Here is a 19,815-nt window from a genome sequence, read left to right on the forward strand (position 1 = left end):
ACTGCAATTGTGAAGACTATCTCTGCACGCCTCACGGCCGGCCCACGTTCCCACCGTACGCCAGCTACCCACAGTCCTTGTCTATTCCCTCCACCCTTGCTACTCTGAGATTTAAAAATGAAGCAACGTTATATATAAATAGGAAGTACAGCACAGTGCCATGATTGTGAAAGTATCAACTGATTAAAAATGCATATAAATAGATAATAAATATTGAGGAGTGCACAGAATGAATCGTTGTAAGAATAGTAAGGCGTTCTCTCAATACCTAGTATTTCGTGCCTTTTTAACACTAGTGACACCCATAACGATGTTTATTGAGTCAAGACCTCATTAGTTTCATCTTCCATGGAGTCTTAGCAGGAAATTAGTTTTTTAATATTTAAAAAAAATGTTGGGTTATTTATTACACTGGAATAGAAAATATCAGTATGAGGAACAAGTAAGTAAAATCTCTGATAGATATATCTTTCCTCTGTTACTACTAATAGTGCAGTGATTTTGAGACAAAGATGCTTCTAAGACTGAAAAAATGCAATTTATACTTTGCCCTTTGCAGTTTGTCTCAGTATGGAAGGGGCATCTCCATTCCCCTTAAATATACACACCAGTACAATAAGAGTCTATGAGAATGAAATGTGCTGTATGTAATTATTTCTATATTTTAGGCCACTATAAAATCTTATTAATAAATGAAGGTGAAAGGCCTTACGTACTCATTCACATCCACAGTCACACACACACCCACTCACTCAGTCACACCCACACACACATACACACATACTTACTCACTCATTTCACACTCACACCCACACACTCATTCACACCCACACTCACACAGATACTTACTCACTCATTTCACACTCATACCCCCACACTCATTCATACACACACTCACACACTCACTCATACCGACACTCGCACACTCACTCACTCACTCACGCACTGTCTCTCTCTCTATCTCTTTCACACACACACACACACACACACACACACACACACACACACACAAACACTAAGCCTACAGTTATTTAGAGTTTTTTATCGTTAAAATAGGGACTACAGAATTTGCAGCACTGTAAACAGCCTAGGCCAACATTACAAAGAACAGTTAAAACGTCGTGTTTCAGAGGACATAGTCGACTTATGAATATGTTTACTAACGTTTGGTCTCCATCTGAGGGAGATACCTTCAGAGACAGAAACTGGCAAACCTCAAGGTCCTCTGAGTTCACTAGTGCTCTATGAGTCTTATGTGACTCACAAACATACTTCATGTGACAATGTGTGATTATCTTTGGCCAGGGACATCATTGTCAATTAAAAGTAAGTCAGTCGCTATTCTCTTAATGCAAATTCAGCATTTGTATTTCACTTCGTTTAATTCTGGTCTCTGAAGCCTCCCACAGGTGGGTGTGAAACGTCGGTAAAGAAGTCTCACACACCCAGCGCGACCTTTCAGTTCGGAAGCTATGTTGACGTGAAATTGGGCATGACAGCCTTAATTGTAGCATTAAAATCCTAACTTGTTTAGATCTGACATTCGCAAAGGCGAACGTCAAACAGAGTGGATGCGTACCTGGTTAATACGAGCCAGGGGGACACGCTTTCAAGGTGCAGGCGGCGCTCCTACCGTTGGAACTGCAGCGGCAGGTGTTACACTTATCCTTGAAGGTCGTTCCAGGAGTGCAATTCACCTCTGCAACACAATATCAAAGAAGATTCAAATAACTGCCTCTGAGGGCAATAAAGTAGCTTTTCCTCATAGTAAAAAAGTTATCTTCTTTACAAAAGAACTTAAAACCGAAGCACATTTCACAATTAATTCACGAAGTTTTTATTTACATGCGTGTTTATTATAAAGCAGGAAACAGTTGTAGAAACGCTTTTGTAGGAGTAGCGGCATCCGCTACAACTGTAACATGTCATACTTCAACTGTCACATATCATATAATAAGACGTCAGAAAGACGAAAAATAAAATGTATATAGAACATTGGATGGGACGGGAATGGACAGAACAGAAGCGGAAAATGGAAACAGGGAAAAGAAGCTAAGACTGTACAGGAAGAACAGATTCTCTGAATGCAGAGATTGAACAGAAGTGCAAAATGATCAGAAGGCAAATGGCTCAGAATGGACAGCAAATGAAGAATATTAGAACGTACAGAAAGAGCAGAAGGTGAGAATCGACTGAAGGCGCAGAAGCGGAGAATGGGCAGAAGATAAAAGAAGCTCAGGATGTACAGAAAGAACATCAGCTCAGAACAGACAGCATGAACAGAACAGCAGACGGTGAGAATTGACAGAAAGAACAGAAGATCAGAATAGACAGAACAAGCACGATCTCAAAATAGGAAAAATGAACAGGAACATGGAAAGAAACGAGAGAGCAGAAGCTCCAGAATGTTAGAAAAAGCGGAAAAACTTCAGAATCGATACCACGTACGGAAGCACAGAACAGACAGAAAAACAGAATGGACAATGACGGGAAGTTAGAATTGGCCGCGAATTTTTAAAAGGGAATCACCCCAGATATCACCTCAAGATACGCAGATATCCCACAGAAAACTTAAACCTACTTGGCCAGACGATTCTTTGGAAATAACTATTCAAGAATGCAAGTCTACACCACAGAAAGGAATAAAAAAAAATGGTTCAAATGGCTCTGAGCACTATGGGACTTAACATGTATGGTCATCAGTCCCCTAGAACTTAGAACTACTTAAACCTAACTAACCTAAGGACATCACACAACACCCAGTCATCACGAGGCAGAGAAAACAGAAAGGAATCTTTATGAATTCTCGACGTAGTCCTCCACTTTCATTGTTGGAGCGGTACAATATCCTGGAGCTAGGACACTTCTGCTGACGGGGCATGTGAAGTAGAGGCGTGTTCGGGTCACCCGTCTAAACCTGATTCTAGTTTAACTATTAGGCCTTCCGCACTTGGTGTGACTCAAAAGAAACGGAGCCGGCAGGCCGTCTAACTTGGTGACTGGTTGCTGAGTGGCTGGCAGCGCAGAAATACATTCAGCGCTTCTCTGGAGTGACAAACTGCAGTTGCCCTGTGCTAGCGTGCTGTTTGTTGAACCTGAGTGTCTTTTTGTAACACTTGGCGTGTGGAGTCAGAGAGACGTGGTACTCTATTATTATTATTACACAAGAATGAGAAAACGATGAAAATTCGGGATTCATCCTTACACCCAGTGAAGCATACGCTGCAGGCTGTTTATCTCAGCTAAGCAGCTGGAACAAGCAAGAAACACCTTGCTTTTCATGGCAGAACTAGTTTTTCCCCTTCGTTTCACTCACATGTGTGTCCTCGGCCTCTGCCTCTATCTGTCCACCTTACCTATGCACCTTTATCTGTCTCCTCCTCCCCGTTCTGTCTCTCTCTCTCTTCATCCGTCTCCTCTCCCTATCTTTGCCCACAACTTACATCCCCTCTTTTAGACCATAACTTCCTCCTCCCTCGGACCACATCCTCCTCTCCATTTCTCTTACCACCTCCACCTCTCCTCTATCTTTCCTATCTGCCCCCTACCCCTCTACAATCTGCCTCATGCATTTTCCCCTCTTTCCCTCTCTTTATCCATTTTCGACTCCCCATCACTCTGCCGCTCTCTTCTATCAATTTCAGCCTGACCCCTGCCATGCTCATCGGCATGTACAGCACCCACAGTACAATTCAATAAAGCAAGCTAATGCTACTCTCACAACATGCCTTTAAGACAGGACAGGCTCGTATCAGGGGCATCAAAATAATGGTATTTGTCCCTGATGTACAGGCTGCTGTGCAACGCAGGTCGATAAAGAAGGCCAATACAACTGTAACACAACAGGGCAGCCTATGTGTTGGGGCCCAGAAAACTCTTTCTTATCCCTGACATGTACGCTGCCCTGCAAAGCAAGTTGATTTGGCTCTCTGATCCCACATAACATACCTGTCATACAGGGAGCCTACACTTCATGGGATGAAAAAAAAACTTATTTGACTGTATCTCGATTACTGTTACAGTTAGGATTTTATGAACCACACGGTGCTGATACTTGTGAAACCTACGTTCCAGTCTCACATTTGGTTGAATTCGATCCACGCCGTGTGGGATGCGTTCTGGAACATACATACACTCTTCTTTATGTAAATAAAACAGTTTTGTATGTGAACACCATTGTGTTTACACCTAACAGAGATTTGTGTCTTCTAAGTCGTTTTACCTCAGTTGTTACTGCTTGTTTGCACATTACAATGTAATAAACGAAATGACATGTGTGCTACTATTCACACAAAAGAGCATTGCAGGTGTGATCTACATTTTCTTGTCCATTTGCTTCCACTGCCAGAACTACTTCAAACAACATATGTTCGGTGTATTAATCACTTTCCATCGGAATTTCTGTTTCCACTTCACACTACGCTTATCCTGTAAAATCTCTTCTGCTGGAGCTTGTAAACTTATAGCAAATTTTCTTGGTCACCATTCATTTCATTCAAAAATACTCAAGATCACGTAAATCTGTAGAAGTTCCAGTCTCCGTTTGTTTCAAAACCAAACCAAGGGAACAGCAGCGCAGAGGGACACTAACCGTAACCTTGTTCACAGAGAGCTGGCACCACCTCAGGAGCACCAACTGCCCACCGGCAGAAGGCCTAAGCGACGAAACTCATCTCCGCCCACAGTTAAGTTGGCTACAGTGAACATTTCCTATCGCAGGAAGCATACGGCTGTGCGGCTTTTAAGGTTACTGCTGAGAACGACCTCTTGGCCTCAGTTCGTTGCTGTCCTTGGTAGGCATCACTTTGTGACTACCACCAGTGTTGTGGTTGCTGCCTTTTTCACGATACAATTTCGTTCACCTATTGTCAGGACATTCGGAATAAAATGTTCATAGCACATTCGTCCATTGTTAAACTGCAAATACACTGCGAGGGAGTAGTCGCTCTCAATCAAAATCACTAGGGAGGTAAACTTTGTCTCACTGCCCCTGTCTGCGTGCTCGCGATTTGTAATTACTCATGACTCATTACTTTCGTTCTGGATTCCAAATTATCAAGCACGCGGCGCGCTGTACGGTTCATATTGTGTGCTGGCAAAATCCGACTCTATGTAATGAGATTACTTCCCATTTTTGTGCTCCATTGTGAATATATGGAATTTAATCAATATTGCCCGTCTGTTACTGGTCTATAGTCTACGCCTAATCCTTCCATTAAGCAGTTTATTTATTTACCTCTGTAATTGAGACCCTGCTGTAGGAGAACAGATCCACTACCTCCAAGGTCCGGGGAATATGATTTTCAGTTGAGGTCACTTTAATCTGATTGTAGAGAAGACAACGGTAGACAGAGTTTATTTGTTCTGTTCAGCTACACAGCTGAAGAATCGCAAGCCACCAGTTACCATGCCACGTCGTTCATGAGTTTCATTTGAGCTGCGTATGCAGGTACTTAGGTCAGTATTCTGAATAAGCAAAAGCAATATTAGCTTGATGTGTCACGGCCAATTAGGGCCATACACGGAAAGGACTTGTAACTCAAAGAAATACGCAGTGAGACGAACAGAAATGAGAGAGAGAGAGATGGACTCACGTCTACGGCCGCGGCTGAGACATCCCAGCTGGGTGCAGATGGCGGACGTTCCACTGCTGTTGCACGTGCACGTGTTGCAGTCCTTCTTGAAGGTCGAGTTGGGTTTACACTTCTGGGCTTCTCGTTTCACGATGGGCGACTCCTCTGCCTCTGTGAAGCGACAATACATTAACCACATATTCAGGGAACCGGGAAGCCTCTACCAAATGTGGCTGTATATTTACTCTTTCCCTATTTCTTCTTCAATATACCTGAATTTCTTTCCATTTTGTTCTGAAACTATGTGCAAAAGACCTACAAAAAGAAAATTTACCTTGGACAAACAGAATGATAATATAGGTACAAGGAAAATTTTTTTGCGACAGATCCAACACTCTTTGTGATATCAAATTCACCAGTTACGTTCTTTTAGCGGAACAGTAGTCAGAAAATTTAGAGAACCAGCATTTGCAGCTGACTGGATAATGATTGCACTGCCGCCAACGTACATTTAGTGAAGTATATAAGGTGCCAGTTTTTCCTCACTTTATTTGCGAATGGAAGAGGAATGGAAGTGACTAGCAGTGGTAAAAGTACCCTTTGCAGTGCACCAAGAGGGCTAGCGCGTACTTAAGTACCGGGTGATCAAAAAGTCAGTATAAATTTGAAAACTGAATAAATCACGGAATAATGTAGATAGATAGGTACAAATTGACACACATGTTTGGAATGACATGGGGTTTTATTAGAACCAAAAAAATACAAAAGTTCAAAAAATGTCCGACAGATGGTGCCCATCTGTTCAGAATAGCATAAGAAAGTAAGACAAAGCAAATATGATGTTCGTTATAGCCGGCCGCGGTGGTCTCGCGGTTCTAGGCGCGCAGTCCGGAACCGTGCGACTGCTACGGTCGCAGGTTCGAATCCTGCCTCGGGCATGGATGTGTGTGATGTTCTTAGGTTAGTTAGGTTTAAGTAGTTCTAAGTTCTAGGGGACTGATGACCACAGCAGTTGAGTCCCATAGTGCTCAGAGCCATTTTTGTTCGTTATAGGAAATGCTCAATATGTCCACCATCATTCCTCAACAATAGCTGTAGTCGAGGAATAACGTTGTGAACAGCACTGTAAAACATGTCCGGAGGTATGGTGAGGCATTGGCGTCCGATGTTGTCTTTCAGAATCCCTAGAGATGTCGGTCGATCGCGATACACTTGCGACTTCAGGTAACCCCAAAGCCAATAATTGCACGGACTGTGAAGTCTGGGGACCTGGCAGGCCAAGCATGACGAAAGTGGTGGCTGAGCATACGATCATCACCAACCGACGCGCCAAGAGATCTTTCACGCGTCTAGCAATATTTTCTTTTTGTTCCAATAGAACGCCATGTCATTCCAAGCATGTGTGTCAATTTTTACCTCTCTATCTACATTATTCCGTGGTTTATTAAGTTTTCAAATTTGTACTGACTTTTTGATCACCCGGTAGAAGTAGCCATACATGACTGAGAGGTTCTTAATGCTTGCGGATTAACTTCCTCTCTTATAGAAGTGGGCCGCGTGAAATTGGAACCTGTGTCTGTGGGTTGTCTATGCACTTTCGTCATTTTGAAAATTCTGATCAGAGAATAACTTGTACAGTTAAAAGAAATTCAGAAGTGGGAATAGTATCGGTACCGTAAAATGTGTGGCGCCGTCCAAAGAACCGGGTGCCAAAGAGAGGTTGGCACTTCGCTACAGACCCTGTTTCATTTTACCACTAAGTTTGGGCACTGCAGGCTATGCTGGAGGTTTTGCAAAGCAGCTCTCTTCAACCATTGCTTAAACTGTTCCACACACGTTTTACACAAATTCTGCTTCGTATAACACTCGACAATGAACGTACATCACTTTATCACGAGTACCGTTTGATACTACGTTCAAAAGGTCACCAAGCATGTCTGCTCCTCTCACCCACTCAGACTTAACGACGCTGTGAAATACTCACGACAGAGCGTGTGGGAGATGCGCATTCACAGACATGTGACAGTACGTAACTGGCGCACCTAAATCGCGTTTCCAGAATTTTCTGTGGTGAGCAGTCCTATTCATTAAGAACCGTCAGTTGCGCGTTAGTCTTAGAAATATTTTCAGCGTCGGTTTCCTTTTGCTCACCCTGTATTTGAAACAAACTATTAATAAAATCCCGTATGTGGAAGTGTCATCCAATGACACTACAGAGCGTTGTAAATGTAGGGGCCAGTGGTTATCTATGCAGGAGAAGGCCCACCAGCGAGCTGACGTTAGCTGCCATAACGTCTCTTATCAGCCCCTGTTAGTTCAACGCCCTGAATAGACGTTGGGGTTCCTGCATTGAATTTGTCACTCATGAGACCCTTTGCAACACTTTGATGTTTGTCCGTATCGTTTCACGACACGTTGCATGCTACACTGTATGTTTTATTACACCTTGCATTCTACACTGTAAAGGACGAAAAATTATTGAACAATGTCAACACAATTATTGCTCGACACCAGTATTTCGTTAAACTACAGAGGAAACTCTCAAATGAAGCAGACAGCCGCTTACCTCTCTTCGTAATACATCCCCTGCGCGTGCAGGCCCAGTCGCCTGTTACAGTGCACGTGCAAGTGTTGCAGTCTTCCTTCTTCTTGGCTCCTGGAGTACACCCTAGAAAAAAACCAAGCAGCAAATGAAAATGTGTTTACTGTCTCAGACAGGGTTTAATATTCATCTTTGTAGCTGTCACGAAGCGTTCTGCCGTTTTGCCAGGAACGTCATTACATTATGTTTCCTTACTTACCTTTTATGGAGCAACGTGACGTTTTCGGTCATGCATATGCATTCAGCATGCAACTATTCAGACAAAGAAACTTGCTGAGCACCACCCTAAAAATAATTCTCAACTGAAAAACATGCTTCGTTTGTTACTGAATATCAAGTCCACGTGTTATAAAAATGACTGGTTTTTATATAAATTGAAACAATTTCCCGTGAATCGGTGCTTTTTGTTCAGTTCTGTAATGCGTTAACACGAATTAAGTGACAATTATTCCTACGAAATTAGGCCTAAAGCAGTTTTTACAACATTGCGTTAATCTTTCTACATTACTGGGCTATACAGGACGCTCTGTACATTATCAGATATTGGTAGTTTGTCATCTGCAATTAAATGATGTTCGCGGGGGCTTGGTTGACGATTTAACAAGTCACTCTACAGAGCCTCCTACATAACCCAATAACGTACAAAAATTAGCGTAGCCACAGTGACAGACCTGTTCTTAGGCATGATTTCGCTAGAATAATTCTACTTAAAATGTGTTTACAGTTTACAGTACTGAATAAATGAAGAGTTATTTCAATAGTGGTACAAGTTCTGAGATACAGCGTCCTAAAGTTAAATGAGCGCTGAAATACCAGAAAGCGTTGAGATAACAGAAATATTGAAGTGTATATACTTGAATATTTCTGGTATCTCAACTGCAGATTTTTCAGCGCGGCTGTTTGTCTGACGATTTCATTTTTGGGAAAACATTTTAAGAATCGTTTATTTCTCGCACATATTATGGAGAAAGTAATCGTCGTTTTTGTAGTGTTACACAATGAGTTAGAATCCAAACGTTATTGCGGAAATTCCAGATTATTTAAGAACAACTATTACTTCTGTTAAGAAATCTCGAAAAATAGCACGAAGAATGAATAAAAACGCAAAATATTTCCTATAAGAGTAAAGATTTCACGGCATTCTAAACTGATGACATTTAAATCACATGCAGTCGCGAATCTTCAGCGGAGACTGTCCTATAGTGTTTCATAACGATCTAGTGTGAGTAGTATCCTCTAGCGGTGGTTTTCAAAATGTATGCTAAAAAGCAGGTCACCGTTATCGTTACGTTAAGCAAGATTTTGGGACGTGTATTTTCGAATCCGTAATTTCAATTAAAGATGTCTTATTTGCGTTTCCTACATAATCTTATATCCTGGATCATACTATAAAAAGTAGAAGCGTATACGCGGATTCCACTTGTACTTGGAGGTACGAACACCTCTTCATCTTCGTTTCTGTGATGCGTCTCTTACCTACTGAATAAGCACTCACAGTTAGTAAGGTATGCCCTTTAGAGCCCTTGTTTACTGGACACATTTTTCTTGTTTTGGTTTCTACTGCCGCCTCTCAAATTATGGAAAGCAAAGAGCCTGCGCTAGAAGAGGTTTCGCAGTATCGAAGATGAATAAGTGCTCATAGCTCCTAAGGTATGAATTCTACAGTTTACGTTTATTAACCATTTTCTCTTGTTTTTGTCCGTACTATCATCTCTGAAAGTTTGTCGGTGGGATTCTGGTTCTCTCTATTTGTCCCATGGGACATGTCGTTTGAATCAACATATACAATTGCGATGACAATTCGAACGTAACAGTAAACGGATGCAACAAAAATGGAAACATTAGATGGATTAAAGCTAAAAATAGTGTAAATAATATTGATGAACGTCAATGAGAATGTGAACGCGCTGACAAACTTAGCTTTAAAATGCATAACTCGAACACAAAACGATTCGTGGCACAGAAATATACAGCACAAACGTTAGCGGCACATTTCATGTTTTACTACGTGTTTCTGCGGAACTTGAAAAAAATTTCTCTTAAGTTACCGAATCATAAACGATCTTTTTTTTGCAACAGTCTTCGGACTAGTAACGAGTACAAAACAAGGACCCAGCAGGAAAGAAAAATCTAGAAGGGACATGTGAACGTGGATTTGCAATAAATCCAAACCGGTAATCGCCTGATTTAAAATAACTTTTTAAACCATATTTGTGGCTTCTTGTTGTTCGAACATCCATACCCTGAACTGTTATGAGTGGAATGAACTTAAACGGCTACAAACAAATATTTAAATTTGCGAGTGAGAGGTGGATTGCTACATTACCAAGGCGTTGCTGTAATGCGATGATGACGAGGCGTTATTTTAGGACCCCATCTGGAGCCCTCATAAAATGATTTTTTGAGAGGCGAAGGGTGATTTTAACCAGGATACGCACAGGTTCTACTGCTTCAGTCATTGCCCACCTCACATGGAGAGATACTACTATACAGTGGCGGGCGTGGTTCGCATCTGTTTCTCTGTGGAAACAGCAGGAGCAGCACTGCTTAACTTGCACCAGAATGGAAATACTGAATGATTAATTATGCTGGCGCCTCCGAAACGCAACAATCACAGTGAGACTCACCCGATGCAGCGTCCACTGTGGTTGCCATGGAGACGAACAAGGCCGCCGCGGCTATCGCTAGTGTGACCTTCATATCTGCTGGTGCTGCTTCTATCTGCTGCCGCTAATGCTGTGCGAATATGACTGCCGACCGGGCGTCCCACGCATGTTTATATACCACTCCAGTCCACTCCCTCGTCCCCACCACCGAACTCCTACGTTTATTTTTCGCGAGCCAGCAGGGTTTCATTTCTTGGAATTCCAGCGACCTGTTGCGCTGTGCAGTTTCGCAGAATGATCACCGAGCACTGTATTCCTTCATGTTATCTGTACTTACTGTGATACAGGTCACGAGTGGTGATTCCCCCCTTGAGTTTGACGTCAGAAACTTTTCATGTTTCAAAACAGTAAATAGAAGGTTAGTGGACTATTCGACAGAGCCCCTTTTCCGATTAATGCTATTTGTTCCGCGTTTTTTCAGTGAAATTATTAGATCCATGAATTTTGTTTAAGAGACGATGATCTAAAACTCCGACATACACTGCATGTCAAAAGCCTTCAGTTAGAAAATAGACCTTTTACCGGTGTCCGTAAATAAAATAACAATATTATTCTTGGAAAAATGTATCCAGTAGACATCTGACTTACGTATCTGTGGAACAACCAGCTAACATAAAGTTAATATATACTGGGAGAAATTTGTGTCCATACCTGATACATGAATCTAAATATACTGGTAACAATGTTGCATGGAATACACACTTTTGAAATGTTGGTGGTATCGGTGGAAAAAATGGCGAGGGGAAAATTCTGCACAAGTTGTACAGAAGCCAGACAACAGTTGTAAGAGTCGGAAGACATGGAAGGTAAACGTTAGTTGAGACGGGAGTAAGACACGATTGTAGCCTATCCCCAACGTTATTGATCTGAGCATTTAGCAACCAGTAAGTGAATTACAATTCAGGGTGAAGAAATAAAAATTTTAAAGCTTGCTGATGTCATTATAACGTACACAGCTGTTGATTTTCATCCTGAGTAATAAGATTTGCTATTGTCGAAGAATTTGCTATTTCCTAAATGAAAAGGACATTTCCTTTTAGCAAACAGAAAATTTTGCAGCTGTACCGGGTCTTATCACTGAAGATGGATGATGGATATCGTTATGATTTTTCTACCGCAAATGTACTTAGATAATTTAAACAGAATGGACAGTGTCATGAAAAGAGTATATGAGATGAATGACAATAAAAATTAAATACTGGTAAAAGGGTAAAGTTGAATTAAGGCAGGTTATGTTAAGACAATTAGATTAAAAAACTGTGATATGAGTCGTTGAAGGTAGTTGCTGAGTTTTGCTATTTGATGAGCAATATAATTAATGATGGCTGAATTAAAGCGGATATAAAATACAGTTTGACAACAGAAAGAGAAGTGTTTCTATGAAATGAGAAATATTTTAACATGTAATATAATATAAAACGGTGGCAAAGTATTTGCTGGACAGCTTTGTAAACACGGAGGATATACAGTGCAGACGAGAAGAGAATACAGTCTTTTGAAGCGCGGTGCTACAGAGGAGTGCAGAAGATTAGACAGGTGGAACGGATAACCAAAGAAGAAGTACTGAACCGAACTGAGGAGAAAAGAAAATTACGGCACTAAAAGAGCACATCCTTCGACAGAACACATCCTGAGAAATGAAACGGCAGTTAATTTGGTAATGCAGGGGCGTGGGAGAATACGTAGGTAGAGAAAGCCCAAAGATTGACTATAGAGAGCAGGTGTGTTACAGTAACTAACGCGGAGACGAAGATGCCTGCATAGGATAGCCCAACGTGGGAAGGTGCAACTCATCAATCTTCCGAATGAAGACAAGAAGCATGATTTTCATGCCAAATGGCTGACATCTATTAAACTCAGCAATACAAGCCTCCTGTAGAAATAATCACTAAAAAACAAAATTGATATAAAATAGTAAACAATTAGAACTATGTAAACAGAGACAGCGTAATTGCTGATAACATTCTCCCAAGAGATTCAGCTTGTTCGTAAAATATTTGCTTCAGTGACTCAAATAGTGTACACTAACAGAATTCTGTAAATACATACGGGGGAGTTCTGAAAAAAAGGATTTCCACCTAACTTTTTATGTGAAAACTTAAAGATTTTTAAATAGAACGAACATTATTAACATTCTACATCTTTATGCTTCATGTATACATATTTTTTTTTATCATGGTCACCCTGGCGACGAACTCATTTCTTCCAACGAAAGAAAAGTTTGTTGATACTGTCACTGTAGAATGTGTGAATTAGTTAACGGAGCGACAATATCACCTCTATTTACAGCACTTCATCGCTATCAAAATGAAGACCTCGAAGATATTCTTTAACTTTTTGAAAGAAGTGAAGGAATGGGACAAGTCGAAACGGAGGATGACCGATGACATCGAACCCAAGGCATCGGATTGTTGCAGTTGTCACAGTGCTCGTGTGTGGGCTGGCATTATCATACTGAAGGAGAGGATGGTTCATGCGTGGGCCACCTCTTTGAATTCGAAACTTGATTAAAGCAAATTCGAAACTTGATTACAGTACGCCTTTTCTCAGGCACCGAATCCGTTGCGTTACACACCGCCATCTTACACCATGCAATTCCATGTCATCTACTGGCAGAGGGCTGCACATATGTAGTAATGAAGAATGACGATGTAGAATGTCAATAACGTAAGTTGTATATAAAAAGAATTAAGAACTTTGGCAAAAAAATCGCGGAGGAATAACTTTCAGCACGGCCTCGTGTGTCACTTAGGGTTCACAATGCAGAATAAAGTGGGCCAAATGCTCAAACAAAACATGACAAAGCGAAAGGGGTAGTGGTATTTCAAAACTCTTTGCTCGAGTCTAGTGAACAAACAACGACGATCGACCGTGGTGAGAAGAAGCTGCTCTGACTCCAAACTGAAGTGACGTGAAACCAGAAATAAAATGAAGTAGTAGATAACAGTCACGCATTATTTGTTCACAGTAGCCATCAGTCAAGAACAGTGCATGGAATGCACCTTCCTTGTACCACAGCTCTACATTAACGTGAGTAATTAGCAAGAAATACATAGCATGACAGTTCATTTCCATAAATCTATACACTATGGGGTACCTCCTCAAAGTCGTGTCGAGTCTCCTTGTGCCCGACGTAGTGCAGCAGTTGGACTCCGCATATACTCAAAAACTCGTTGGAAAACCCCTGCAGAAATATCCAGCCATGTTGCCCCTATAGCGTCCATAACTGTGAAAGAGTTGTCAGTGCACGAACTAACCTGTCGATTATTTCCCATTAATGTTCAATGGAGTTAACGTCGGGCTATGTGAATGATCAGATCATTCGCTCGAATTGTTCATCATGTTCTTCAAACCAACTGCATATAGTTGTGGCCCAGAGACATGTGCACTGTGATCCATAGGGGTTTTGGAACATATAGTGCATTTGAACATTATGAAGTACCTCGAAGAAAACGATTTATTGACACATAGTCTGAACGGATTCAGAAAATATCGTTCTTGCGAAACACAACAAGGTTTTTATACTCATGAAGTAATGAGTTCTATCGACAGGGGATGTGAAATTGTTTCTGTTTTTTTAGATTTCCAGACGGGTTTCGACACCGTTCCTCACAAGCGTCTTCTAACCAAACTGCGTGGCTATGGAATATCGCCTCAGTTGTGCGACTGGATTCGTGATTTCCGGTCAGAAAGGTCACAGTTCTCACAATCAGTGATAGACGTAAAGTCATCGTGTAAAATAAAAGTAATATCCGGCTTTCCCCAAGGATGTGTTATATGCCCTCAATTGTCCCGGATCTATATTAACGACATAGGAGTCAATCTGAGTAGCCATCCTAGATTGTTTGCAGGTGATGCTGTCATTTACTGTCTTTGAAAGTCATCAGATGACCAAAACGAATTGCAAAATGGTTTAGATAAGATATCTGTATGATGTGAAAAGTGGCAACTGACCTTGAATAAAGAAAAGTGTCAATTTATTCGCATGAGTATTAAAAGAAATCCGCTAAATTTCGATGACGCAATAAGTGACACAAATCTGAAGACTGTATAATTCAACTAAATACTTAGGGATTACAATTACAAATAACCTACCTGGAACGATTACGTAGATAATGTTGTGGGCACAGCAGAACAAAGACTGCGATTCATTGGCTGAACACTTAGAAGGTGCAACAGCTCTACTTAACAGGCTATTTACATCACGCTTGTCCGCGGAAAAGACTTGCCAAATGTTACAGCGGAACGTTGCACTGTATGGTGCGGAGACGTGGACATTGAGGAAGAAAGATGAAAGGCGACTGGAGGCACTATGGATATGGATATGGAGAACAATGGAAAAAGTGAAATGGGAAGACCGAGTAAGAAATGAAGAAGTATTAAGAAGAGTTGGAGAAGAAAGAAAAACGGAACTGGATTGGACATTGTTTGAGGAGGGACTGTTTATTGAAGGAAGGAATAGGAAGAATGGTGGAGGGAAAAAGGGGAAGAGGAAAAAGAAGGTAACAAATGCTGGGCAAGGAAGGCAAGGAGGCAAATATTCAGAAATGAAAAGCATGGCTATGGACAGACAAAAGTGGAAGCGGCTTAACCCATGAAAGGACCTGCCGAAAGGCAGAGTACCATTCTACTACTGTCCGAGTACTGCTACAGACATGACACGTTAACTGGAGTGGCAATCATTAAAACAAAGACGTTTTTCGTTACGATCGTCTCACGAAATTTCAATCATCACTTTTCTCCTGCGATTGTGAAAACATTCTGTTAGCAGCCACCTACATAAGGAGAAATGATCATCTCGATAAAATAAGAGAAATCAGAGCTCGTACAGAAAATTTTAAATGCTCGGTTTTTTCCTCGCACCGTTCGAGAGTGGAATGGTAGAGTGACACCTTGAAGGTGGTTCATTCAACCCTATGCTACGTACTTTCTTGTGAGTAGCGGAGTAATCACGTAAATGTAGAAGCATAAAAAATTCCATCTTTGTTTGGGAACGTGAAGTCCATGAATGGTTGCAAATGGTTTCAAGTAGCTGAAAATAACCATATCCAGTCAATGATCGTTTCAGTTGCACTAGAGGACCTAGTCCATTTCACGTAATCGTAGCCCACACCAATATGGAGGAACCACCATCTTGCACTGTGTCTTGTTGACAACCTTGGTCCTTTACTTCGTGGGGTCTGCCCCACACTCAAACCCTATCATCATGTTTTACCAACTGAAAACGTGGCTCCTCTGACCAGGCCACGGTTTTCAGTCGTCCAGACGTCCAGGCGTCCAGTCCTCCAAGCAATATGGTCACGAGCGCAGTAAAGGCGGTGCCGTGCTGTTAGTAAGGGCACTTGCGTCGGTCGTCTGCTGCCACAGTATTTTAACGCCAAATTTTGCTTAAGGGGTACGTTCGTCGTACGTCCCAAATTCATTTTTATGGTTATTCCAAGTACTGTTGCTTGTCTGTTGCCACCGGCAAATCTACACAAATGCCGTTTTTCGCAGATGTTAAATCAAGGCCATCGACCTTGGTATCCTCGGCCAGCTCTTGCTTAGTGTGGATGCCGGATGAATAGCTCAGTCGATACGAGAATTGCCGGCGGAAGTCAAGGTCCCGGCTGTGAGTGTCGTTGCAGCGATCGTTGACCTGTTTAGAAGTTACAGAATTAATATGCCCGGGCAAAGCCAGCTTCTGAAATTTAATATCATGGGCGACCAGGGACCCATCAGGAGTGCCACAGGAGAGAGAAGTGACCGTTCTTTTTCTCTGTACTAATAAACTGTCCGACGGACAGGCTGAACAGCATTCTACGACTGTTTGCTGATGACGCAGTAGTGCATGGGAAAGTGACATAGCTGATTGACTGAAGGAAGATACCTAGAGAAATTTTCTGTTTGGTGTGATCCATTGCAGCTTGCTATAGATGTAGGTAAAAGTAAGTTTATGCAGGTCAGTAGAAAAAATGACAATCCTGTAACGTTCGAATAAAGTATTTGTCGTGTGCTGCTTGACAAAGAGACGTGAGTTAAATACCTAGGTATATGAAGTGGAACGAGAGCGAAACAGCGGTAGTAGATAAGACGAATAGTCGTATTCAGTTTACTGGGAGTGTTTTGGGAAAGTTCAGTTCAGATACAAAGGTGATGGCGCGTATAACCCTAGTGAAACCCAATCTTTGAATATGTAAATCCATATATTGAATATGTAAATCCATATATTTGAAGACAATGTTGTTGTCGGCTCATGGATATACACTGAGGAGACAGAAGTCATGGTAGGGATATGAACATAAACACATGACGGTAATATCGTGTGCACGAGGTATTAAATGGCTGTGTATTAGTGTAGCTATTTGTACTCATGTGATTCATGGGAAAATGTTTCCGACGTGATTATGGCCACTCGACGAGAGTTAACAGACATCGAACGCGGCATAGTAGTTGAGGTTAGACACATGGGATATGCTATTTGCGAAATCAATTGTGGTGTCACCGCCAGACACCACACTTGCTAGGTGGTAGCTTTAAATCGGCCGCGGTCCATTAGTACATGTCGGACCCGCGTTTCGCCACTGTCAGTGATCAGACCGAGCGCCACCACAAGGCAGGTCTCGAGAGACTGACTAGCACTCGCCCCCAGTTGTACGACGACTTTGCTAGCGACTACACTGACGAAGCCTTTCTCTCATTTGCCGAGAGACAGTTAGAATAGCCTTCAGCTAAGTCCATGTCTACGACCTAGCAAGGCGCCATTAACCATTTCAAGATTGAGTCTCACTTGTGTCATCAAGAATGCTGTATACAAGGATGGAATAAAGTTAAGTATTTCCGCAGCTACGTACTTTTCTTTATAGCATTCATTACGTATCTTGTTTCAGACCTCACGCCATCCTTCGTGCGCTTATAGCGTGCATCTCGGCCCCCTCAAACACACTGTGTCGGCTCTCTTGTCGACACAACATCAATAGCGAATTCAGTATTCCGGGATCCACAGTGTCATGAGTTTGGCGAGAATACCAAATTTCAGACATTACCTCTCACAACGAACAACGTAGTGACCGCCCGGCCTTCACTTAAAGAGCAAAGCCATCGGCGTTTGCGTAGAGTTGTCAGTGCTAACAAACTGGCAACACTGCGCGATATAACCGCAGAAATGATTGTGGGACATGCGACGAATGTATCCGTTAGGAGGCGTTAATGGACTATGGTAGCAGTCGACTGACGCGAATGCCTTTGCAATCTTCACAACATCACCTGCTGTGCCTCTCCTCGGCTCGTGGCCATATCAGCTGGACCCTAGGTGGTTCGAAAACTGTGGCCTGGTTTCATGAGTTGCTATTTCAGCCAGTAAGATCTGATGGTAGCCATGGACCCAAGTTGTCAACAAGCAGCTGTGCAAGCTGGTGGTGTCTCCATAATGGTACGGGTGGTTTTTGTGTGGAATCGACTGGGTCCTCTGGTCCAACTGAACCCATCATTGACTGGAAATGGTTATTTTCGGCTACTTGAAACACATTTGTAATTATTCACGGATTTCATGTTCACTGGGCCACATTTATTCCCGACTGGTGTGAAGAACATTCCGAAAAATTCGAGCGACTGTTTTGGCCATCCAGATCGCGAGGCACGAATACCCTCACACATTTATGGAATGTCATCGAGATGTCGGTTCATGCACAAAATCCTACACCGGCAACACTTTGGCAATTACGGGGGCTATAAGGGCAGCATGGCTCGATATTCCTGCACAGGACTTCCAACGACTTGAGTCCACGCAACGTCGAATTGCTGCTTTAAGCCACGCAAACGGAGCACCAACGTGATATTAGGAGGTATGCCATGACATCTGCCACCTCAGCCTTTTGCACATAAGTCCGAGATTCGCACTACATACAGCCAGAGTCAGTTGTGACACTAAGTGGCGTTCTGTGGTGTTGGTCGCCGTTTGTGTTAGATCAATGGCAACGCGTCCACAGCCGACGTAGTGAATGTTCACATCATTCGGCGATTATTGAGATACATACCCACTTCTGGAATCATGGTCCGGAGAGCTATTGGCTCTGACAACAGAACTAATTTGGTAATTGATAACATGAGAGTGACTGTTCGCCATTATGTGACAAGAATGGCAAACTTTATTGTCTTGCCCTTTATGAGTAGGGTAACAAATTGCATGTTCCAGCAGGGTAATGGAATACATTACAGTGTACCTCGAGTCGCAACTTGTTGACGACTATTCACATTCTTGATTGATCTACCCACTCCCGTAATTTGCCACCCACAGGTAATCTCTACCAAGCAATTGAAGACGTTGATTTTCATACCAGCCTCCACCCAGCAAATAATGAACTGACACAGAACATTACAGGCTGGGGATGAAACGCTTCAGGTTAACATTCGGAAGCTGCTTCCTTCCATATCACAACGAATACCAAAGTGTGTTCGCGTCTGTGGTTACCCACACTCATGTTGATGATAGGCGTCAGTTCCGACTGGAGCGAAAGTTGAATCATTTAATTCCCGTTGTGTAATGAACATCGTCACATACATTGAAAAATATCGGACTGCTGCTTTCCATTTCCGATAGTGTCTAGAAAGTGTTGCTGTAGATGTGTTTCCTTCACAGTGGTAGTATATCTCATACCAGAACACGAGCTCTCAGTAACCTCTTCCACGTATATTGACACTACGCAAGAAACCAGTGGTCTCAAGCCGAATGTAATTTTAAGGCATAACCTGCATTTACCAGGGCAGCTGGAATAAACACATCAATCAAAAGGAAATTACTGGCAAGTCAATAAGTTACCTGTAAACGGATGCCATAAGGTTTTCAATAAACTCGAACCATTTCCAGTTACAATTCTCAAGTCAACATTCCTTCTCAACACATACTAATCGTACAGGTGTGAATGAGGAATAGTTGTAAAAGTTTTTTAAACCGGATTCTGACACTGCATTCCTATTTTGTCCTAAAACGTACTAT

General features: G+C 42.1%; 1 protein-coding gene across 4 annotated transcripts in view; it reads right to left on the reverse strand.

The window, feature by feature from the left end:
• The window catches only part of LOC126203308 (serine protease inhibitor I/II-like), a 213,944-nt gene that overhangs the window by 131,371 nt on the left and 62,758 nt on the right, over nt 1-19,815 (reverse strand). Inside the window, exons 1-4 of one of the 4 annotated variants that reach the window (XM_049937573.1) lie at nt 10,803-10,956; nt 8,140-8,241; nt 5,595-5,744; nt 1,580-1,699 (exon numbers count right to left, since the gene is read on the reverse strand). In XM_049937573.1, coding sequence (XP_049793530.1) covers nt 1,584-1,699; nt 5,595-5,744; nt 8,140-8,241; nt 10,803-10,875 — 441 coding nt within the window. In that variant the 5' untranslated portion in view covers nt 10,876-10,956 and the 3' untranslated portion in view covers nt 1,580-1,583. Of the gene's footprint in view, nt 1-1,579; nt 1,700-5,594; nt 5,745-8,139; nt 8,242-10,802; nt 10,957-19,815 lie in introns of those variants that run through there. The other 3 variants (XM_049937574.1, XM_049937572.1, XM_049937575.1) reach the window with 3 other exon arrangements.

This window comes from Schistocerca nitens, chromosome 9 (genome assembly GCF_023898315.1).
Source record: "Schistocerca nitens isolate TAMUIC-IGC-003100 chromosome 9, iqSchNite1.1, whole genome shotgun sequence".
Taxonomy (NCBI): domain Eukaryota; kingdom Metazoa; phylum Arthropoda; class Insecta; order Orthoptera; family Acrididae; genus Schistocerca; species Schistocerca nitens.